Source organism: Protobothrops mucrosquamatus, unplaced genomic scaffold (genome assembly GCF_001527695.2).
Source record: "Protobothrops mucrosquamatus isolate PMUCROS unplaced genomic scaffold, P.Mucros_1.0 scaffold781, whole genome shotgun sequence".
Classification (NCBI taxonomy): Eukaryota; Metazoa; Chordata; class Lepidosauria; order Squamata; family Viperidae; genus Protobothrops; species Protobothrops mucrosquamatus.
The window spans coordinates 237,541-262,093 of record NW_015387049.1 but is presented as its reverse complement, the minus strand read 5'-3'; the positions used below and the strand labels follow the sequence as shown (position 1 = coordinate 262,093).

Genomic DNA, 24,553 nt, shown 5'->3' with positions numbered 1-24,553 from the left:
ATATGGATATATTTATTTTGATATAGTGATAGAACATTATCACCCAGTTTGGAAAATGTGGGATTCCATATAATGAACAAATGCAATTTTTTTCAGTGAACTATATAAATTAAGTAAAGTTACTTGGAAAACACAAATTTATTGGTGTGTCTGAAAAAATCGCTGTTCATTAGATGGATATTAGATTTAAGATATCTACTTTTATAAGATACCGTATTTCTTATATAAGGGATTGGAAAAAGTTATCAGCAAGCTTACATGATTCTTGTTGATTACTTTTTTGACTTCCATATTATTGTTCTCTCTTCCTTATTCCCCACCCCAATAATTATAACTTTGGTATTAACAGAAGTCTTACGCAAACCACCTAGCGTCAATTAACCAGTACTAAGGATCATGAGAAATTCTGTGCTACCAAAGGTGAAGTTCCATTGCCACAAATGTTAGTGAGGTGTTGCATCTAGTAGTAAGACCTTCACGTGCATTCATACCATCATGCCATTCCTTTTGGGATAAATAATATTACACAAAACAGAGAAAAAAAATAATATTGAACAAAATAAATTAAAAGCAGGAGACAAAAGGATATTGTGGGGGAATATTTATGACTTGTGTTTCTCATTATTGCTAAGAGGGTGAAAGTTGCACTGTTGTGCCATGTATATTTAGAAACACAGGTAGTAAACTATTCCGAAAGAAAGACGTCTGTTTGTGTCTGGAATAATAAATGCAATTTTAGTATTCAATTTTATTTTTATTTGATAAAATCCCTTTAACTAAACCTTTAAAAAAGATAAATCTAATCTGACAGTTAAGAAAATAAAAAACAAACAAAATTCTTAGCCAGAATATGGGAATCTTTGTTTTATTATGTCATATTTTTATGTCCTTTTTCTTGGTGTTTGTTGCAACCACTGTTATTTTTGTCAAACCTAGAATGTGGCAAGATTCCACATAACCTGCATATCCTGAACCAGTGCATATCATTCCAATGGAGTTTGGACTTCTGTATTTTACAGTGTGGTCTCTTGCTAAAATAATTATCGATATGCTTTTTTAAATCTATGTTTTAAGATAAAATGCCTTCAAATATTTAAAACTGCGATTTAAAAAGTGGGAAAGAAAGGCCTGACTGAGCTCATTTGAAGGAAGTTACATGGAATAACAACAAATTATTTGTTTATTGCAGTTGAAAAGTATAGTTGCAGCCTTATTTATCTTCCAGCCAACTATTAGCTTTGTAGACTTTCACCTTTTCTTTGTACCTGTGTAGAATCAGGATGTCGAACAGTGTATTGGCTGAATAATAGCCAGTTTGGCTTATGTTGAAAGAGGGGACTTCTTGAATAAGTAATTTGTACTTTATTAATGTATGTGTCAATTTTCAAGGTGTAAAAAATTACAGAAGCATGTAGTTCTAAAAGCTGACATACAGGTAATCCTCAATTTATGACAATTGAATTTTGGTAGTAAGTCAGGAAGGTTGTAAAGCAAATCACCACAATTGTTAAGTCAGTGGTTCTCAACCTTTTTAATGCCGCGACCCCCAACCAGTCGTAAGTCGAGGACTAAACCGGTCGTAAGTCGAGGACTAAACCGGTCATAAGTCGAGGACTACCCAACCGGTCGTAAGTTGAGGACTTTCCCTGCCCGGGAGTGCCGCGCATGCGTGGTTCCGCCCCCTGCGCCGGCCGAGGCATAGCTGGCAAGCGGCAGAGACGGAGCAGGCCGACCACCAGCTGGCCCAGCCCAAGGGAGGTAAGGCACCCATCGGAAAAGGGGGAAAAAAATGGCGGACAGCCTTGCTTGGCGACCCCCGTGAAATGGTCGATCGACCCATAGGTTGAGAACCACTGTGTTAAGTGAATCATGTGGTCATTTAGTAAATCTAGCAAGTAGCAGATTTTGCAGTTTTTTGCCGGAAAATGGCAAAACCCCATCACAAATTGCAGTCACAAGACACTGCACATGGTCGTACGTGCGAGTCTGTTGCTAAGCATCCAATATGTCATGTGATCTCAGGGGGTGCCACATTTTATGATGGTTTGCAGGCACTTTATTCATTTTACTTTATTGTGAATTATAGTTTATCTTCATAGACAGAAGAGAATGTGTTTAGCAACTTTGTGGATGCAACAAAAATTCTTAGTGTACCATGATTTTCAAAATGATGAAATTGAAGTTAATATTGATGATTTTTTTCCCTTGATTGTAATACCCCACTTTTGCCTTTTGTCTTTATCATATTAGTATGGTTTTGTATAATTTTCTCATTTAATTTGAAATGCTTCTTTGCTATGTATTTGGAATCATAGCAAATCCAAACCTGGAATTTGGATAGCAGATGATTGTTTTCCCTAACAGCAAATAATATTACAATCTTTAAATCATTCATGCTGTGAAATTTGTAGGTTATTTTTTCCACTTTGCATAGAACTGAGATTGTGTCTTTCTGAAAGTTGTCTTACTATATTTATACATCCTTAATTATAAAATGGAATTATGGCAAACATTCTGTGCTGGGGCCTCCTGACTGTCTGTTGGCTTGCTTTGAAAGTGCTGGAGAGGCTTCACTTTGAAATTACCAATCCAGCTTTCAAACTAACAAACATGTTACCCAAATATATTCTGGCTATCAGAAACAACGTAATGTGATCATGATTAGAGATAGGTTGGTACGGGGATATGTATAAAGTTGCTTCACCCAGAGTCACTTTGTTAGTGAGATGGGTGGCATATATGTTTAAAAAATAAATAAGGCCGCTAATATGGGACATTTGCCTTTTAAGCATTTTGTGAATGGATTGTGTAGCCTAGTTCACTCTCTGCAGTAAGGCATGTTTTATCCAAAATGCTAAATCATAAACTGAAGAAACAGCATGGCACAGCATCACATTTGACCAAAATCCTGAGAACTTTTCAAATAAGGAAATGAGATAATGCCTCTGTTCCCACAGTGATCATCTATCCCTCTTTTTAAAAAGAATTCTTGTCTTAAAACTAGTAGTGTGAGGTTAAAAAGTGGTTTATTTTCTCTGGAGGAGTCAGATAGAAACTAAGTAATACAATGCTTTAGCCCAGGGAGACCTTTCTTCCTCTCCCCAGAAATCTAATTTCTTTCTTGCATGTGTCTGTGAGCCCATCTGGGTTCAGCTGGGGGGAGATGATGGAGGTGGCATCTGCGCATTTACCAAGCTGTATTAAATCTGCGCAGTGTTGGTGCAAGCTTTCATCTGGTTGGTGGCTTTCTGGTCCCAGGGGCTCAGTGTTCTCTGTCCTCACTGAGTAGTTTGAGCGAAGCAGGGTGCAATAGAAGAAGGGGCAGCAACAGCTGCTGCTTCTCCTTGAATTGCCCAGTGGAAACGGTCTTCGCTGGCTTTCTACCAGAGGCCAGCTGCCAAACAATAGTTTGTGCTTTCAAGGCCATGTGGAGTGTCACATGACCTATCCTGCTGCTGGGGTCCCATCCCCATCTGTTCCCTCCACTCTTTCTGGGTTATGGTCAGAGATGATGAGAGTTAACCTCCCTGGCAGGGATGATGTGGCTCCATTCTGTGCAGATCAGCCACATGTGTTCAGAGGAAAAAACACTTCCTGTATTTTGATCTCAGTGGTGGTTCCTGGCTTGGCTGTAGAGGGATAGTAGGGTTGGGGCATATGAGCTCAGAGCACACTGGAGAGGGAGGGATTATCATGCAGTTGCCCCCCTTCCCATTCCACCTCGCTGCTACGTCACCACAACACAACCACTCTGTGCTCTCATCGTGTTGGTGTCATTCATTCAGTGCCAAGATTGCTTTAAAAAATTCCCTTGGCCCCAGTTCAAACAGGAGTACAGCTGGGATGTGTTAGATTTTAGGCAGTCTGCCCTCAATTTGAGAGGAGTTATAAATAGCTGCACTGACTTCCTTAACTAGCACACTCTGAGGTAAAATGCAGGTTAATTACTGTGGGAATCAATTAGAGCTTCTCTCGGTTAAAGAGCCAGTGAGATTCCTCCTCCCCCTCCCCACCAAAAATGTAATTTTTATTATCAGGTTGATGGCAGAGCTGGCCAGGAGAAAAGAAAAAAGCCCAAGGTGGGCTTTGCAGTTTCTCCATATTCTAAGGATTCTGACTTCACTTCTGCCTTCTGCAGTATAACCATCTTGAAGGTGAATCAGAATTCTTTCTTTGGCCTTTGTTTTTGCAATTAGGAGTAGCATTAATTATAACATTAAAGGTAGCAATGTCTTTCCAATTTATTTTGGTCTTGGAAACTGGATTGGCAAATTTTGCAGTACTGCTATAACAATTTTCACTCCTAGAAAACCATTGTTTGAAACTGCCAAAACCCCAGCAATGATGCCAGTAATAAAGGTAAAAGCTATATGGCCAGACAGACACAGGTTATGTTTGAGGCTACTATTTAAATGTTGACCAAGAAGAGGGGATGTGGATTATCTTGCCTTGTTCTGGAAGGAGATCATATTTGCAAAACAGCTCAGTGCAGAGTTAACTCAAGTCAGAGGTAACCAGTGGTTTCCCCAATATCCCTTAAAACTTTAAAAATCATCAAAACCTCCCCAATATTATATCATAGATAAAGGGTGTGCTATAAGCCATAACATTATTAGCTTAGAAGCTTCATAAAGAGACAGTTCTTTAGAATAGAGCATGTGGTGCTTGGAGAAATGTGTCCTTGGAAAATAACATGCAAACTGAGCAGAACAGGTTAACATAAATTGATGGGTTGGAAAGGGACAGCACTACTACTTTAAAAAAAAGTCGTGCTTTGCCCTTGAACATTAAATATGTCATTTTAAAAGTTACTTATACTCACATAGCAGCCTTCCCCAACTTAATGCTCTCCAGCTGTGTTACACCATAATTCTCAGAGTGGATAAAATATAAATTGTAGCCACAACACATCTGGAAGATCCAGCTTAGATATTTAACATTCTTTTCTTGAGAATATCATAGTCATTTTTAGATAGTTCTAGCACCAAACACCTCTAAATATTTTAAATTCAATCAGTACCCATCGACCCTAACCAGTATTGTAGAAGAGTATGGAGATGGCCATCACAAATTGCACAGCATTCATTGGGAAAACAGGAACTTCACCTGGGAACACAGGAAAGTGTGAAAAATAAAGCTGGGATGTCCCGCTTTGACTTTGAGTATAAAAGGAAGGAGGGAGAAATGCTAATAGGCATTTCTTATCATTGCTGATAAGATTCTGTTGTTATAGCCTTTATCAATAAAATAAGTCCTAGTATTTTTTTGTATTTATTTCTCAAAGGACTGACAATTGTGAAAATTGTAATCAAAGTATCTGGAGAGCATGTGGTTGTCTGCCCTGCTTTGTGGATTGGAAATGAGGGTTTGACTTAGACCAGGGCAATCATTTGAATAAGAGCAGCATTTTCATTGGAACCAGAATGTGCAAATTTCCAGGGCTTTTAAAAGTTTTTGTTAAATTAGCATGAGTGAAATTCTGATGAGTAAGAAAACCTTAATTATTCAAAGTGTTTGATTAGCTTTAATGTGGGTTTTCCAATAAAATGTTCTGTATAATAAGGTAAACATTACAAATCACTTCATACTCTCGCCAAGAAGAATATGTGGTTAGATCCATATACTCACCAGCAATTGAGTGAGGGCTTATTTTTTTTAATTTGCATTCCACTTTTAACATTTTTACAAATAACTTAAGGTGGTGAATGTATCCAATACAACTTCCTCTTCCTATTTTCCCCACAAACAACAATGCTGTGTGGTGAGCTGGTCTGAGAGAGAGTGATCAGCCAAAGTCACCCAGCCAGCTTTCTAAGGCAGGACTAGAACTGGAACCATGATCTCCTGCTTTGTAGCCTGGTGCTTTAACCACTACTCCAAACTGGCTAGACCAAACTGGCTATTTTCCTGTTTATAATAATCTGGAATGTGTGCTGTTTACTTCATGTTAGGTTTTGGGGAACAGCAATTCTGAGATTGCTTCTGATTTCTTTAAATTTAGTAAGTGATAAGAGTTGTTAGTGGTAAAAAAAGATCTGGATTCTAGACCAGTATTTTCCTCATATTTATCTGTGTATGATTAAGACATGCAATTACTGAAAGAATTTCCCATGTATCAGTCTAAGACTTTACAGCTCTTTACACTTTAAATTCTATTTTATCTTGGATTACTCTTTAAAATATGTTGGTATATTTTCACTTAATAATAGTTTATTATATGACATAAGACCATACTCAGTTTTGACAGGGCTTCTTAAATATTAAATTCATATTTAGTTGCAATTTTTCAATGTGAGATAATCACTGCAAAATTGAAGTGAAATCTTGAAGATTTTAGGAATGTCTGGCATACATGACTTAAATATTGAATGTTTCGTTCTTCCTATCCTGACCCTTTCAATTTAAACCAGAAGCTGTCAGTTTACCATGGATATTAGAAGCTGTTATACAAGTTATGTATAAAAATCTAAATCTATGATAATTATCCAGCTTTTTAACACTGCACTAATACTACTCAGAAGTGAGAAAAGATATGTTAATCTGTTTTACAACAATAATTCTCATGTGTTTTCTTTGAGAAACAAAAAGCAGTTTTTTTAATCAAATAGAAAAATGTTTTTTGATCAGTCATACCAGCTTAGTGATCTAAAAGATCAGAACATATTGAAGAGTTACTTGTTGGTAAACTCTATATTGATGTTACTTCCAGATAAAAGAAGGAAGATTCTCAAAAAATTAGGATAGGTTATCATGTCTTAGTGTCCAGAAGATGGTAGAGGACAGGAAGGTCTGGAGGAACGTTGTCCATGGGGTCGCGATGGGTAGGACACGACTTCGCAACTAACAACAATAATTTTTGGTCCACCTAGTTTGCTTCAGAGTTTTGATTTTGGCCTAGCTTTCTTAACCTGTAATGATCCTTCATAATGAAGTATTGTTTAACATCTGAGTTCTATAGCTAATGACAACATTCAACCTTGGCAGATTTCAAAAATGCTAAACAGGATTGGCACTGATTAGCAATTGAATAGGAAACCACTAAGAAACCCCAGGGCCATAGACTACAGTGGGAAATCAAAAAGCATCCTGAAAAAAGACAGTAGCAAATTGCTTCCTCATTGTTGTTAAGAAAACAGAATGGACATGGTTGTGTAATCACTGGATGTTGAATTTGAGTTAAAGGAGTGTTTAATTGAAAAACTAAAGTAAGAGCGCAGTTGCCATTTGGCCAATCTTTATTGATGCCGGTTCTCATGGTTTTAGAAGTCAATTAACTTTCAGTGCCAAAAAATTCAGTGCAGAATTTGTATCTATTCCTTCTTTCCACCACTCCTTTAATTCCCAACCAACAGCACCAGGGAATTTTGATTTTTATTGACTAGGAATTGTAATCTCCCAAATCTGGAGGGCATCAAGTTGGAGAAGGTGTGCAATAGTAACTTATCCTAGGGCTCTGTACATCTCCAGAACAAATAATGATATAATAAAATTCCAAAAGATACCTTTTCCTCTGCATTTTTACTTCCTGTTGAATTTTAATGACCGTTAAAGGTTATTGTTTTATCTTTCTTTTCCTTTCTTTTGGTTGGCTCTTTTAGATTTCTTCACAAGTAAGTGACATTATTAGATAGCTGTCTATAGCAACTGGACATTTTATAACTTATTCTGATTTTCTTTCTTAGCCATCCAGTCCAATGGATCAGATGGGGAAGATGAGACCTCAGCCTTATGGAGGAAACAACTTATACACACAACAGCAGGGACCTCAGTCAGGGCAACAACAAGGCCATGGATATCCAGGACAGCCATATGGGCCACAGACTCCCCAGAGATATCCAGTGGGGACTCTAAGCAGGACGCAAACTGCAATGGGCAGTGTCTCTTATGCACAGCAGGTAAAGAGGAAGTATGCAGTCCTTTGAAAATGTTTATTTATTTATATGTTTATTTTTCCGTAAACAGTGACTAGATCTCAAACCTTAAATTTTGATTTTGAGTGAAGAAACAGGTTGGTAAACGATCATACCTCAGTTGTGTTACTAGATTCATTTATTTACTATTATTGTGCAGCTTTGAATCAAGATGACTGAACAAATCTAGTTACATTATTGTAAGCAAATAAATGAAGAAAATGCCCACCTTTTGCCAGTGCCTTGCTGATGCGCTGGGCTGTCTCATTTTCATGCCATGTATCTGGAAGGTGCCGGTTGGGCAAAGCCAGCTGTGCTAAATAAACAGGATAGAAGTATTTGATATCCCTATAATACAGACATGTCAAACACAAGGCCCAGCGGCCCACGAAGTGGTTTCATGTGGCCCACGAAGCCATCCTGGAAACAGTGAGGGAACGGCCCCCTCTGCCTTGGCCCAGGCCAGCCGGGAGCTAATGTACAATTTTGTGGTGGCCATCTATGCTGAAACGCATCCAGTCTTTGCTCCACAAGGCTGTCTGGAAACAGCGAGGAACCAGGAGAACCTTGAGCAGCAGCCTTGAGGAAGTGGGTCTGGGCTTGGTGCCGCGGGTGCTCAAGGGCCAGGCTGGGCATTTGACCTCTCCTGCCCAGGGCTCCTGGAAGCCTGCACCACCATCCAGCCCCCCCACATGGCCTGAGAGGAACAGGGAGGCTCCTCCAGTGGACCATGCCTTGGCACTTGCCCTGGTCCCACCCCCTTCTGCCAGAGACCCTCAGATCTGTCCCACTCCTGCCCAGGCCCCCACAGGCCACCTTGACGCGAACGGTGTAGAGCTGGCCACACCCACCCAGCAGGCCACACCCACTCCATCCACACCCACCCAGTAGGCCGCACGCACCCTGGCCACACCCACCCGCCCCCCTGAGGGCAACCGCAATGCTGATGCGGCCCTCAATGAAATTGAGTTTGACACCCCTGCTATAATAGAACAGTTGTGACCATCCTGTTTACAATATTATGATCATAATTTTGGTCACATCACACGGCTGGACCCAATTTTACGACCATTTTTATCATGGTCATTAAGCAAATCTGGCTTCCCCAATTGAGTCGTTAGAAGTCCTCTGGGAAGGTTGCAAACCATGATTGTGTGACCGAAGGATGCCGCAACAATTGTAAAGTGAGCTAATTGCCAAACGCAGTTATGTGGCTGCAATGTTGTAGTTTCAAGGATGGGTCATAAGTCAAGTATGAGGCTGATGTAACTTCAAACTGTTGTTGAATGAATGGTCATAAGTCAAGGACTACCTGCAATGTATCTCTCTGAGCTCCATTCTCTAGTCTAGCATCTTCCCGACCGACATTGATTTCTCTCCTTTTCAAAAAAAATTTCTCTCCCAAACAGATACCGCCTTATGGACAGCAGGGCCCTACTGGTTACGGGCAGCAGACTCAGACCCCTTATTACAACCAGCAGAGTCCTCACCCCCAGCAACAGCCTTCTTACGCCCAGCAGCCCCCCACTCAGGCCCCACATGCTCAGCCTTCTTATCAGCAAACGCAAACTCAGTCTCAGCCTCCCCAGCTTCAGTCATCCCAGCCCCCCTATTCACAGCCACAGCCACAGCCACAACCACCCCACCAGCAGTCCCCATCTCCATATCCCCAGCAGTCAGCCCCAGGCCAGCAGCAGCAGCACCCCCAGGGTCAGCCTCCCTACTCTCAGCAGCAGTCCCAGTCTCCTTACCAGCAGCAGCAGCAGCAAGCTCAGCAGTCTGCTACCTCGGCACTCGCCCAGCCATCGGCCACGTACCCTCCGTCTCAGTCACAGCAGCCGTCAGCCTATTCTCAGCAGCGCTTCCCACCTCCACAGGTAGGTTGTCTTCCATGAACTGCCTCACTCCTCTGCCCCAATCCTCCATTTCTGGAAAACTAGGCAGTTACACAGTAGCTCGGGTTCTGGGTCAGATCTCTTAATACCTTTTCTGCTTTTCAAGTGGAAATAAAAAGAAATGCAGCTTGACAAAAGGATGAGTTACTCCTTTGCTGGCTGGTGAATTCTGGGAATTGAAGTCTTAAAAGTTGTCAGGGTTGAGAAACACTGCCTTAAATATTTGAGAACACAATTACTTATCAATACCTGAGTTAGCCCATTTGTCAGAGACCAGGCAGAAAGCTAGTTTACACACAGCAAAATAAAACACCACCTTTCATTGTTTGTCTGTGACAGCCTACAGGCAAAAAGTACTTTATCAAGTGCAATCTGATTTAGATATATCAATGCATACCCTGCCTTTTCTTTTAGGAGCTCAAAAGAGGCATATATTGTTCTCCTTTTAGTACCGTCCCCTGACCTGATACAGCTGTAATTTATCCTCCCAAATATATCTATAAAGCAATTCAGGCGAGAGATAATTCCCAGGTTTTTGATGGGGCAGAGTGGGGATTTGAACCTTTTTCTCCTCATTTGCTATGTGATGCTTGTCCTCCTTCACCTTACTTTCAAAGAGAAGTGTTGCATGACAAGTAGCAAAGAAGTACTTGAATTGGAACACCACAGTTTTAATGTGAGGAAAAATGAGGATTGGAGAACATTCTTACACTAATGCAAAACCACAATGAAGGAAAATGAAGTAGGCGATTTGAAGAAATTGGAGCTTGTCTGTTCAAAACTCTTCCATGTGCATCTTTGCGAACTAGGGCAGTTTCTGCAACACTGTACTTGCTGACCTTGAAAGGCATAAAGCTTGGGAAGGCTAATACCATCGCGTATTAGTTTTCTCTGCGTGGTGAATTGTTGCAGAAGAGGTCTTTAGTAGGTCTCCCAAACCTCTAGCTTACGGCAAGAGAAAAAGAAAGATTCAAGCATTTGCGCTGTCTCCGCTATATCTCTGGAGTAGGGATCAAAAGGGGGCAGTGAGTTAACCACTGAATGCCTGTCGTTTTTCCAAGAAGCACAGAATGGCAGGTTGTTTGTTCAGCATTGTTCGTTAGGTATAGTTTTTTTTTTTAATACAGAGACACACACCCATGGGCACCCTATATTGATAGGGCTACTATCTTAAATCAGAGAGAAAACACAAAATTATGTCCTTGCTGATCCTGGATTGATTGATTATCTGGTTGATTGGATGTACCATAGATATTTTGCTCCTTGGCTACTTATTGATGTCATTTGCTATGCAAGAGCAAGAAATAGTGACTCAACATGGGAAGTTAGGAAGGATTTTTAACATTATTGTATTACACTAATTTTTAACTTCTGCAGTTCTTTATAATAGCTACTTGTAACTTGTCACCACTTGGGGCAATTGAACCGAGCCAAGGAAGACAGATGATTGTACAATAATTTAGACTATGATAAAAATAATATTTCTGTGGGTTTCCCCCCCATTGGTTGGTTTCTTATATTCTAGGAGTTGTCACAGGACTCATTTGGTTCCCATGCATCGTCTGCCACATCAATGGCTTCCAGTAAAGGGCAAGAAGATGTGACTTTGAATCTGCAGTCGAGACCCTCTAGCTTACCGGTGAGTCAAAGAGAGATGCGTTGGAATTAGATAATGGAGGCAAAACAGGACACTTCATTGTGCATTACCTTATCTTGGAAAAATTGGGGGGAAAATTGGATGCATCATGGAATTCTAAATTACTGAATAAAAGTCAGGTTTTTTCTTTTACTTAAATGGAAGAATTTTGCCTGAAATATAAGAGGTATGATTTTGCTGTATTTCCGATCTGTATTAAACTCACAGTATGAAATTTCTATTGTGTTGTATAATGGTACAGTTCCATTCTATTGATTTAATTTCTGCTAGAGCTAAACTCCATTAGCTAATTGTATTAACTTGGTTAACTTGATTTTTTTTGCAGATGAGAAAATTCATTCAGATGTGATCAATTGTTGCATCTTTAGTTCAAAAATATCTCTAAATGATAATGTTATATTTGTATGTGTCTAGCACCTAAATTATGACAAAGAGGTTATACTATTCATTTTTTGGTGATATCCCTGAGCTGCATGCAGTAGATGGTGATACGATGGACCATCAATATATCAGGGGTGTCAAACTTGCAACGTCACGTGACGTGTTGCGACGTATTGCAACTTTTTTCCCATTGCCGGCAATGGGGTGGGTGCGGTTTCAGCATGACGCATACAGCCTGTGGCCGGCAGTTTGACACCCCTGACATATATAGTTCCCTATTTATGGCCCTTGCTATATCTTTTGTGTTTTGTGAAGAGAATAATTAGTAGGCTAATGGCTTCATATGTATAGCTCTTTCCTGCTCCTCAAAGGACAGCCTTTGTAATGTGTGAAAAAGCTATTTAGTGCCTCGGCCTTATGCCAAGTTTCTCCTCAAGAGATTACCTCCAGCATCTCAAATGAGTTTAAGCCGCTGACCTGGAATTGGTTTCTTCCACTTGTACTAGAGTGTTTGGCTTTCAGAATAGTGCACCTCTCAAAACTAGTTGCGATAACAAAATGTAAAAGAGCTTGGTGGTTTGCAAAGCCCCTTACTATATCTTTAAAAGGTTTACTAGGTGCTTCTTTGAAAAGGCAGTCAACATTGAATATTTCAGTCATATAGATAAAACACTTCATTTTAGAGGGATGCAAGTTGCAGTGTGCAGAGAAGCTTAATGTTCATACCAGTAATGGGATGAAGGGCAGGTAACTTCTTCCTCAGATACTTACTAAAAAGAAAATATTTCTTCCATGATCAGCTGATTTGCTTCACGATACCTCGTTCTCTACATAGTCTTCCCAGTTGGCATAGCTAATAGTATTGTGTATCCTAGTTTTGGCTACAGAAGAGACTGATGTAGTTAGTGCTAAACAGAGACAGAGGTTGTGCTGTTATATATACTCAGATAGTCAGTGATTTACCAGTAGTTGGAATTAAGTTTCTCTTAGTGGAATGATTTCAGTTTAAAGCAGAATATTGTGCATTCAGATTTTTATGTCTAAATGGTAGGTAACATTACATAATCTGTTGGAATTCAGCTGTCTTTCCAAATTATCTCCAGGATTGGTTGCTGAACAAAATTCCCAATTCTCTTTTGTTCAGGGGCATGGATAAGCGCTCCAGGTGTTTTGGGCTATAAGTCCTAGTCTTTTGTTATTAATCCTGTTAACTTCAATACGAGTTGATATATAGTATATGCAGAGGTACCAGGTTATTTGATCCTCATTAAAATAAAGAAAATAACCTTTTTAGTACAATGATTCTAGGATTCAGTTTCCTTCCAGTGTTATTTTTCTCTAAATCGCTTTGGAAATCAATTGCACAGTGTACAGATGTTGCTTACTCCTACATAAATGTAGTCATTTGTGCTTATCTGAGAGCTTGCAGTGCAGCAGGTCTGGGGGTTAGGTGGATAACATTAGGGTTGGGGTGTGGATCCCTAATTACTTCTATGAGAAATCAGAAGAGGAGCCTACAGTAGTCTCCACTCATAACTGCATGTAGGATCCTGGGAAAAGAATGTAGAAAGGATCCCAGAATAATAGTGGTGGTAGATTATAGCAGATTAAAGCAATTTGGAGGTCAGCTCTCTTCCTGTGTCATTTCTCCAGTTCCAGACTCTTTGGGGGCAGTATGAGGGCTTCATTTGTTGTTAGGTAATGAAAGCTTTTGCTACCAACTTCCCAAATGAACCAGGGCCTTTCCTTCTCCCACAGTCCAGTCCTAGTGTTATCCACCTAACCCTCAGACCTGCAGCAATGCAACCTCTCAGATAAGCACAAATCACTACATTTATGTAGGAGTAAGCAACACTTGTACCTCGTGTAACTGATTTCTGAAGTGATTTACAGAAAAATACACTGGAAGGAAACTGACTCCTAGAATCACTGAGTTGGAAAGATTATTTTCTTTATTTTATCTGCAGAGAAAGGCTGAGTTTTTGTGAATGTTAAAGACACAACTTTGTATCTCATTGCCCAGATGGTCAGTAAGTATGCAGAGCCCAACACAACATCCTTCGGGTGATGGGCTTTTTTTTTCATCCCAAATTTACCCTGGAAATGCTTGGTGCTGTGAGGCTATCATTTAGATTGTAGATGGCTGTGCCCTGGGGATTCACATTTCTTATTTGACTCCTATGTCTAGGTTTCTCTGTGTTAAATGTAACAGAAAAACCCAGCCTGCCCAAATTGATGTGCAGTGTAATAATGTGAGCTTGCGCAAGGGAGGAAAGCCTTTTTCTAGAGGCACCAGTTAATGCAGAATTCTCCTTAGTTGTGATCAAGTTCCTATTTCATTTAAGTGCCCTTAGATACTGCCACCTCCGTAGTTAGGCACTCTGTGGTTTTGTTGGTGTTTGTTTGCATCAATATCATTTTTAAATGAAGGAGGGAAAAGAATCTGGGAGAGGAGAATACAATTATGGAATTCGGATTTCCTTCTCTAATCTGAATCCCTTTAAAAATGGAGCAGTCATTTTTAGTTGTATAACGTAGATACACAGTAATTTGTCTAAGTCATCACGCACAGAATAAAATGGCATATGAATGACTTGAATAATACTTCCACCACATTTAGAAATGAGAAATTATTCAATTGTATAGGAGACTCCTGACTATAAATGGTGGGTGTCAGTAGTATATAATTAAGATGGCATCTTTTTTGAGAGTATGGCAATCATGGTGAAGAGTAGGCTGACTTTCCATTGATGACAGTGCTACCTATATCAGCTGTGCAAATATGATGACAAAAGGGCTATTTGCTTACAACCAGATTTGACAAAGTTTTCATTCTAACTTACTAAAGACTTCATTGCTTGCTTGTCTCACTATAAGCGAACAGCCAAGGGTTAGTCGGCATTACCTGTGCCACAAATGTAGCTGATGAGGACACTAAAAAGTCATTTTTGGTGGCTTCCCTCAATTATGGAGTAGCCTCCCACTGTAGATAATGTAAGTTTAAACCTAGGTACTTTTTTGGGGGGAAAGTTTTTTAAGACCTGAATTGGTGGTTGCTATAAAAAAGCAAAGCTTTTTGTGACCAGCAGCTGCTTAATGAGGGATCAATCGGGAGGAAGAAAATGAAAGTCAAAAGCGGTGGTGGGAGGTGGCAGAGTGCTGAGCAGTTAAAAGGGCAGATATATGGGAGAAGATAGCGAAGTAGGGAAGAGTTGAAGTCAAGTGCAAGAGTTAAAGCATGAGGTCCTAGCTCAGGGGTAGGCAACCTTGGCTTTTTTATGACTCGTGGACTTCAACTCCCAGAATTCCTGAGCCGGCCATGCTGAGGGGAAAGGTAGAGGTTTCCATGCTGAGTCATGCTAGCTCAGGAATTCTGGGAGTTGAAGTCCACGAGTCATAAAAGAGCCAAGGTTGCCTACCCCTATCCTAGCTTAACCACCACCACTGCCTTGCTAAGTGATGTGATCACATGGTATTTTTCCTAATAAATTGGCCCTTCAGTCAGCGATGGAAATTCCAATTCCACTTAGGGTGGTTAAGCAAGGAGTACCTGTGTATTCAGTGTCAGCAGAATGTATTGTATTGCAACATAATTTCTAGAAATCTTCAAAAATACAGGCAGTGTGATATTTAAAATTTAGATTTGGGGGATGTGCCTCAGCAGTTCAAGGAGTCTTGTCAGGGCTGAAAAACGCTTTTGTGATTATAACTAGAATGGAATATTTTGCAATTTCCTGTTTGCTTTAGATTCTTTGTTGGGCTTGTAGCTCAGTGGTTTGTATTTAGAGCCCTTGCCCCCCTTTTTTTCTAAACTGTTTAAATAAATGAGAAAAACCCAATTTGTGCAGCCCAAATATGACCCTACTAGGAAGATTTTATGATTACAGTATTAGATTTACCCACCTTTCTTTTCTTTTGCTGTAGTACTTCTCAAAGGATTGGATTTGACTTCAGGTTACATAGCCCTGCTTAAAAGGAGCATAATGGCACATAACTCTTCTGAGATTGACAGTATAATTTATTAATGATACACATGAAATAAAATGTTGAGACTGTAGAAGTACCTCTGTGAGAGAATCTTTCTCTGGAACAACTTCCATATCAAAATATGAACATATCTTGCTTTGAAGTCAAGAATTTAACAAGCATTCTCCTAGGTGATTTGTTGACACGTGGTTCTAATATGAACAATGCAAAAGAAGGAATAAAGAAAGTCATATTTTGCACAGATACCAAGACTGCCACTGTATAGTACAGAAACAGACTTTATGTTACTTAGCTATTTACTGAGAGACCATTTCAGAATGGGCACTGCTGTGGAAATACATACATCAGCTATGAGCAAGATAAAATTTCCAAAATTTAGCCATTACAACCTTAGCTACTACTTCTTGCCAGAGTGGAGCCAATGTGTATGTCAAGTAAAGTTTCTGCTTCATCTCTTGAATTCCATGCCTTGAGTAACTCTTGATTGTGTAATCTGTCTTTAGTTTCATGCTTATACTTTTAAGGGTAAAAAATTTAAGGGTAAAAATAAAAAAAAAACAAAAAAATTGGACCATAGGAATTCAACAACTTATGTATATAATAATTCTGATTTCTTAATCAGGGAGTGAGTTTTTGCATTATATCGTCTTCTGTTCAGTTGTGAAATGTAGATTTTATTTTACCAATCCTAATTGTAGTCAGGAGCTGAATTGATACTAACATTGGTCCTCTTACACTAGTTCATACATGCTAAGTCAGGATTTAGTGGTTTGTTGAATAAACAACAACGGTAAGCCTTCAATCTCAGGGCAGCCTATTTCCAGTTGGTTCATTCATGCTGGCTACAAGTTGGCTGGGTTGGGATTGGTGCAGGAGATGACCAGAACTTGAAATTGTTTTTTAAATATTTAATTATGTTGGTATCCTAAGCAGTATATTCAAATTTGCTTCAGTATCCAAAGCAATTAATATTCACAGTTCTTTGGGAAAAAAACCTATCTCACTATAGTCTCACGAGTAGATTGAATTAACCCTCCCATCCTAGAATTCCCTTTTTTTTTTTGCTCCAAAAATGGCTGGACATGGTTGAGTAGGGGGCTTTTTCAAGCAGGAGAGAGACAGGAGTTAATTGCATGAGCAAAGATTCTCTCATTGAATATTGGATTCAACCTTGTAAATCTATAAAATCATAGGGTCTTCTGTAGGGATAGGGGTTTGGAAATAGCACTGAGTGTTCCACTTGAACTAAATGACTGATTCATGATTTCTTTTAAGGACTCTTGTATAAGACATGATGATTATTGGCATCAATAAAACACTTAATAGTAACATAAAGTAGGAAGAATTGATAAAGTGGGAAGAAGCAAATACGGGGAACAAATGCACACTCCTGTGGTCTAGATCTAGTTAATTAACCATACTGAAGTTAGACGTAAACACATTTTATAAGGGTGAGGTACAGCAGAGTTTAAATGTTTCTAGCGTGTTTCTTTCAAAACGTGATAGTATAAATGTTAAAGGATCAGAAATTGATACTATCAAATTAGCAGTAAATACAACTCCATAATTTTCTACAATGTTTCCATCTTTTAGCCACACACTTCTTCTGTTTCTTTGCTGAATTTTTAAAAATTTTTTTAAAACCTGCCTGAAAATTAATAACCATTTCTGCATATAGGAAGATAGGTATACAGGTAGTTTTCATTTAGTGACCACAATAGTGACCACAACCTGCTTGCTAAGTGAAAAACAACATGACTACAACTGTGCTTACAATCTTAGTTCAGCTTTCCGTTGCTTTACAGATCTGCATATGTCACAGATCCAGGCAGTGGTCTCAAATATACTTTTTTCTTCACCATTGCAACTGAAGGAGTCGCTAAGCAAGGAATACTGTATATTCCGTCAATGCAAATACTTTTGGCAATGCATGGACCTTTTTTGATAGGAGATGTACATGTGCATAATTCAGAACTGTGAAAACAGAAGATTATGATGTTTCACTTTGCCTGTTAATTTGAGAAATGTGAATTAAATGCTGTCACTTTGAACCAGTCTGCCTACTCGATTTTCAGTAACAGTACTAATAGGAAAATTACCAGTGGGTATCAGAGTAGCTTCTCAAGTGACTTACAGGGAGAGCAATAACTAATGTATCTCTTGAAGAAAGGCCAGGAGTAAATGACTGTGAAGTTGAGAAGGGAGGATATCAAGAAAAAGAGGAGTAAAGTTTATTAGAAATGGCAATAAAACACATTCCTTCAATCTGGTGTGCATTTTGCTGGCTGGTTATACCAGCCAAATTATTAGATCAGTGCATAATATACAGAAATCAAATCTCAAACTAGGTATAACTGTACAGTGATACCTCGGCACTCATTATTAATTGGTTCTGGGAGGTGCAATGAACACCAAAAATGATGAGTACCAAACTATTTTTTTCCCATAAGGAATAATTAGTGACACAAGGCAGCCGACACTGACAAGTTCTAGCTTGTGTGTTGAGTTCCAAACAAATGATGAGTACTGTGACAAAATTTTTGTGTCAAAATGCGGTGAGCGTCAAATTTGATGAGTTTCAAAGCAGTTGAGTACCAAGGTGTACCACTGTACTCATACAATATTGGAGAAAATCTATCTATATATAGACGCCAAAAGTAAACACTGATTTGATAGCACTCAATCAGCTAACCAACCAATTAACAGTACTTTGCAGTGGGAATAAATTTCTTTGGACTTTTATTCCTAATCCCCATGAATAGTTTGAGATACTTTATAAAGCAAATGTACATCTCACAGAATCAACTACATACAACATGCTTAGCAGCTATTAAAAATGTGGATCTTAAATAGCCTTTAAAAAGAGTTTTGAATTTTTTTTATTTGATTAGTAAGTTAGTATAAGATTCCACCTTACTTTCCTTAACCTTGACTGTTCTAAGTTAATACCTTTTTAAAAATTATGAATTTGTAAACACTTGATTTTATTACATGACATGTTTTTATAATGCATAATTGTGTGTGGTTTGTCTTTGTTGTAAATATTTGTTTACTAGTTTGCCTATCAAGTTATTTTATTGGATGAAATGTTACTACTTTTTAACATTTGTATCATACTTTGGTAGTTAAATAAGACCAGCTTTAAAAAATGTCATCAAAATAGCACTAAATGGAAATACATTTATATGACATATGCTCAACCCCTACAACTTGGTATCAGTTTAAACACTGTAATGGTGGACCAGTCGGTACAGGCAGTCCTTGCTTATCAACCCTAATTGGGATCAGATTTTCCATCACTAAGCAAAGTGGTCATTAGGTGAAACACAACACGAGCGCACCACTTAGTGGTAGCCTGATTGCGGTCATTAGGTGAGGACCTCATTTCCCTCCTGTCCATGCCTGATTCTGTTTCAGCTCTTCCCACCTACCTATCTCCCATTTCATCTCTGCTCTTTTGGCCAGCCTGCACTCTACTATCTCGGGGGCCCAGGCATACTTGGGGAAGGCAGCTGCTGGCTCTCTGCAAGGCTACAGAAAGCTTCCCTGACACTGTATGAAGGCCTTGCCCAGCAGCTGCCTTGGTTTTGGATGACTCTTCAGCAAGTAGAAGACAATTTTACTCTAGTCATCCTTTTTTTCACATTTTCCTTCTTTTTTGAGGATGCTCTGACTAGAGCTGTTGTCATACCCAAACCCAGAGATTGACAGCAAAATCCAGTTCAATTAAGTTCAGTCCTTTATTTCCTTGCATCTAGTGGACAGAATCTTGCCAAACTAAAGTTACCAACTTCTAACCTACTAGATATGTCCTGAGGGATTCTACCATGTGGCTGTCCTGAACGCCTTCCTCCCTCCTTCCCTCTCTCATCCAGCTGTGCAGTCTCTTAATTTCAGCTTCTCTCTGATAAAATGTATTGCCTTCTCCCTGGGAAAGCTCTGTGTTACCACTGCTTCTCCAGGTGCACATTTCATCTCAACTGTACCCAATATTCCATTTATTTATATGTTGACTTTATTATGGCCACCTACTCCAGGAGACTCTCAGCAAGCTTACAGTATTCTATATATCATCATACCATAAGTTTATATAAAGTATTTATAAAACAGTAAACCGTAAATATTCAAGTTAATTGAAATGGGGAATACATTTAAACAGAGGATCTGTTAAATCCAAATGGATCTTTATGTATTTTTTAAGATGGCACATGAATTTTAAACAAATAGTTTAGACATTTTATACAGATATAAAATGTGGAATGGGATTTTACGCATATATAGAAGCATACTCTGTAATGGCAGATTTTCTCTGTTGCATCCAAAAGTCTGCTAAATTAAGATCTATTTGCTGTAGTAGAATTTTCTTTCACGGTCTCTAGTGTAGACCTTACTTACTTACTGGACTCTAGTAGGTTGGTTTTTGATTGAACTAATCGTGACAGTCTAATGCAGTGTTTCTCAACCTTGGCAACTTTACAATGTGTGGACTTCAACTCCCAGAATTCTCCGTCTAGCGTTGCTAGCTGGAGAATTTTGGGAGTTGAAGTCCACACATTGTAAAGTTGCCAAGGTTGAGAAAAACTGGTCTAATGCTACCTGTCCCAATCGTTGTTATCTCAACTACATATTTGTAAAGTTAGCAGTGGTACTTGTTTAAATTTGCTCTTGTTGGTTTTCCAATACATTCAGTTAAATGCTTGATTGTGAGAAAATAATCGGGAAAGATATAGTCTAGTAAGTGTATAGAACGTTGGATGTTAAACAAAACTCTTGGGATTATTCAGTAGCTAAGGGCAGGAAAATACTCTCCCCTGATTCTCTGCTTACTTGCTAACTGTATACTTTCCCCCAAGATTAAACATCTACTTGGGCAGTCCTTAGCTACATCATCAATCGATGTCTCCTTGTATGAGAGATCATTATTATAAATGTTGTGTTGTGTTTATAGGGCACATATTTCATGAATAAAGGTGTAAGTGAATGCAGTTGGTAGTCTAAAAAACTTATTTCACAGTTTATCAAGAGTAAATTGTATGCTTCTGTTCCTGTAGACAGACCAATATCTCCAGATAGACTAATAAGTGACAGCAATATCATGCTATGAGCTTAGGATTTGTGCTGTGATAACATTGACTTTGTAAGTAATAATATGAAGGGAAGAAATTTCTTACCAAGATACATTATCCTTCTCTTTCCTCATTTCACAGTGTGGAACTTGGCCCAACAATTTGTAAATTCATGGGAAAATAACATTTGCTTGCTAATTATAACTTGTCTAGGCATTGCTGTAAATGGTCCCAGAGTACACCGTGCCAGAGATCCATATGGCGTTTGAAGGATCAGTGCCTCCCAAATTATTCTGGCAGAAAGGTTCCTGTAAGGCCTGTCTGTTGAATGACTGTGCTCATTTGCATGAAAAGATTAATAGCAAAACAAAACCATGCGTGTGTGACTACCCACATCTTAATTTTATTCCTCTGGAGGCCAATCTCATTCTAAGTGTCTGCTTTTTTTAAAATAGCTGCAAAACAGCTTTTCTTTCTAGCACTGCTGGAAAGGCTTGTTTCTGGGAATCTCTTTTTATTCCAGTGAAATCATTTCTGGGCATGACTTCGTTTCTTGGAATTGATCTGCTTAGTAGTCCTGGTGTCTTCCACTTCTGAACTACAAGAGGCTAACCTGAGGCTCAGAAGGAAATTCCCCACCCCCATTGCTGTGTCAGTCATGGCCCTTCCAAGCAGCAGGGGAGGATGTATGCTTGAGTCTCTTTGGAAGGACAGCCAATCAGAATCTGCCTTATAAATCATGCTGCTCCAAGTCACCGATGCCGTTTGCCGTCCCTGTGCTTCAGGCAGGAGGCTGTGTTTGCAGCAGATCATGCTATGCTCGATCCAGGGCCCATTTCCTGTTTCTATTCTGGTCGTTGGTGGCTCAGCACAGCTTCCTGCCTGTATATGTTACCGATTCCCCTGATGGCAGCTCTTGTTTTCTTAGGAAAGAATTTCAGTTAGAAAATTAACTGAAATATGAAGGCAGCTGGGTCTTGGATAGGAGCAGATTAGAAAATCGATGCAGGCACACTTGAGTAATGCTGTTGCTTCTTTCTTCTGCTTTGAGTCCAGTTTCTTTTAGCCAGGCAAGCTGGGATTCTCACTGCTGATCTTAGATTTCCAAGGGTGGTTTGTTAATCTTGTGAAACCATAGGATTGGATGGGCCTCGATAGCATTGTTTGCTTGCTTTTTACAAGCATACTGACTTACTGCTTTACAAATGTACATCACGGGAAAGCTTTGGGTTCTATCAGTGAAAGCAGGTGAAAGAGGGATTAAAAATCAGATTCCAAAATGCAATATATTTAAAATGCTACTCTTAGCATCACATTCTCAACTTGCACCTAAGCAGCATACCGTAATCATTTTATTTTTTTTTTAGAATGGTACATTTTCCCTCCTGTATAAATAGTCTTTCTGGAATTGTCTTTTAGAGTTCAGAGTTCTAACTATATGGTTTTTCTTCAGGGGCGCTCTTGGCACTATAGAGAACATCGAAACCAATGTTGAGCAAAGAGTCAAGGGTAGGAATCATCAGTTGGAATGTCATTATTTCCTATTGTGTTAGATAATATCAAGTTGTGTCCTAAAGCCAAAAGATCAGCATTCTTTAAGCCAGTAGCAGAAGAATTCCTGGTTAAAGAAGACGCTTCATACTGACAAAATCTAATGCTTTTCCCATGGCATAAAGGAAATTACCTATTGTAAAACAGAATTTGCTTTTGTAGACCAAAGAAGTTCCAACAATAGAAGTATACCTTTTCCTTGTTTTTTCAGTTGTCTCAGTATTATAATGTACTTGTATTGCAATAAAATTTTGGGGCCTATCACTTCAGACACAAGGAGTTATGTAAAACTTGTCAAATTTTGTATAAGATTAGGGGGGAAAAAATCACTGTCCCTTTGATTGGCTCAGGACATCTTTCCTAGTTCTTTTTAACTTCCAATTTGAGATAACCTTATTTTGTGATTTTGCTTTTATGGCTACATTATGCTAAGTTATATCAATGTGTGTGTGTGTTGTATATGAACTGGCCATTAAACAAAATTAAGTGCTTTATTTGAATATTATGTAATAAAGCAATAAAAGGTACTCTAACCATAAATTCAAGAGCTACAATCAGCAAGAGAGAGATGAAACAACATTAAATGTACTGAACAAAGTAGACTTTTATTTATAACTAGCTGTACCCAGCGACGCATTGCTGTGGCTCAGTCTGGTTAAATGGAAAAGAAAGAAAAGAGAAAGCGCACGTTTGTGTCACAGGTGTGACATCTATATAATAGTAGGTATATAAAAACACACACGTATTCGAATGCAACGTTGTGTCAAAATTTCAAAGCAATCGGTGAAGAACTTTCGGAGATTTAAGATTTTGAACAAACAAACATTTACATTTTTATTTATATAGATAGGGGGCAAACCTGTGCTTGCCTAAGGAGAAAGCCCATATTACTGATACTAAAAGGCTGTTTCCATAGTATTCCATCAGCCCAACTCTCATACTGTAGGGCACCCAATAATTATAACTAAAAACAGTTTGGTATGTTGGTATGAGATTATTTTTGAATAATGTAGCTTCTGACTATTTAAGCCTTTGTTGGTCAAAAAAAAAAAGAATATTAGAATTGTCCCTGAAACAATGCAAATTTCGTGGAAGTTGATCCATAACTGATATAATGGTATAGGTCAGGGGTAGGCAACCTTGGCTCTTTTATGACTCGTGGACTTCAATTCCCAGAATTCCTGAGCCAGCTTGGCTGGCTCAGGAATTCTGGGAGTTGAAGTCCACGAGTCATAAAAGAGCCAAGGTTGCCTACCCCTGGTATAGGTTCTCCTGCTCGAGCAGGGGCTAGACTAGAAGACCTCCAAGGTCCTTTCCAGCTTCTATTCTATTCCTATTCCTTTCTATTTCTATTTCTATCTTCTGTTAAATCATAAGGTTATTCCCAAGAGCAACTCCATGTCATGCAAGCAATCTAAACAGGAGATGAAGCAAGGCATGGATCAAAGTGGCCAAATTCTTTCTTTAAAATGGAGACACACAAATTAAATCTAGGGAAAGTGGTTTTGAAAGTAAATAATAAAAATCCAGGCACGCTTACAAATTAACTGTTCTAGATAACTAAATTTTCTTTCTTTCTTTCTTTCTTTCTTTCTTTCTTTCTTTCTTTCTTTCTTTCTTTCTTTCTTTCTTTCTTTCCTTTCTTTCTTTCTTTCTTTCTTTCTTTCTTTCTTTCTTTCTTTCTTTCTTTCTTTCTTTCTTTCTTTCTTTCTTTCTTTCTTTCTTTCTTTCTTTCTTTTCTTTCTTTCTTTCTTCCTTTCTTTGGCTACCCATCTCAAATAAGTGACTCAACATTGAATAATCATAAAATCAATCAAAATCAAACAAAAAATACAATCCAAGAATATGTATGGCAGCCAAGAAAAAAAATCATAATTATGGATGTTAATATATTATTATTATTATTATTATTTTTCCCATTTATACCCCGCCCTTCTCCCGAGGGACTCAGGGCGGCTTACAGGTAAATAAAAACAGTGCAATACAATAAATATCTCTAAAAGCCAAATTAAAATATATATTAAATAACCTGTATTAAGTTTACTATTATAAAATCCCTTTAAAATCCCTATAAAATCCCCCCCTAGGCCAATCCCGCTTGATGGA

General features: G+C 38.7%; 1 protein-coding gene across 2 annotated transcripts in view; it reads left to right on the top strand.

Moving 5' to 3' along the window:
* Positions 1–24,553, top strand: part of ARID1A (AT-rich interaction domain 1A) — a 98,568-nt gene that overhangs the window by 23,954 nt on the left and 50,061 nt on the right. For both annotated transcript variants that reach the window (XM_015818724.1, XM_015818723.1), the window contains exons 2-4: positions 7,683–7,895; positions 9,320–9,787; positions 11,331–11,444. In XM_015818724.1, coding sequence (XP_015674210.1) covers positions 7,683–7,895; positions 9,320–9,787; positions 11,331–11,444 — 795 coding nt within the window. The remainder of the gene's footprint in view (positions 1–7,682; positions 7,896–9,319; positions 9,788–11,330; positions 11,445–24,553) is intronic.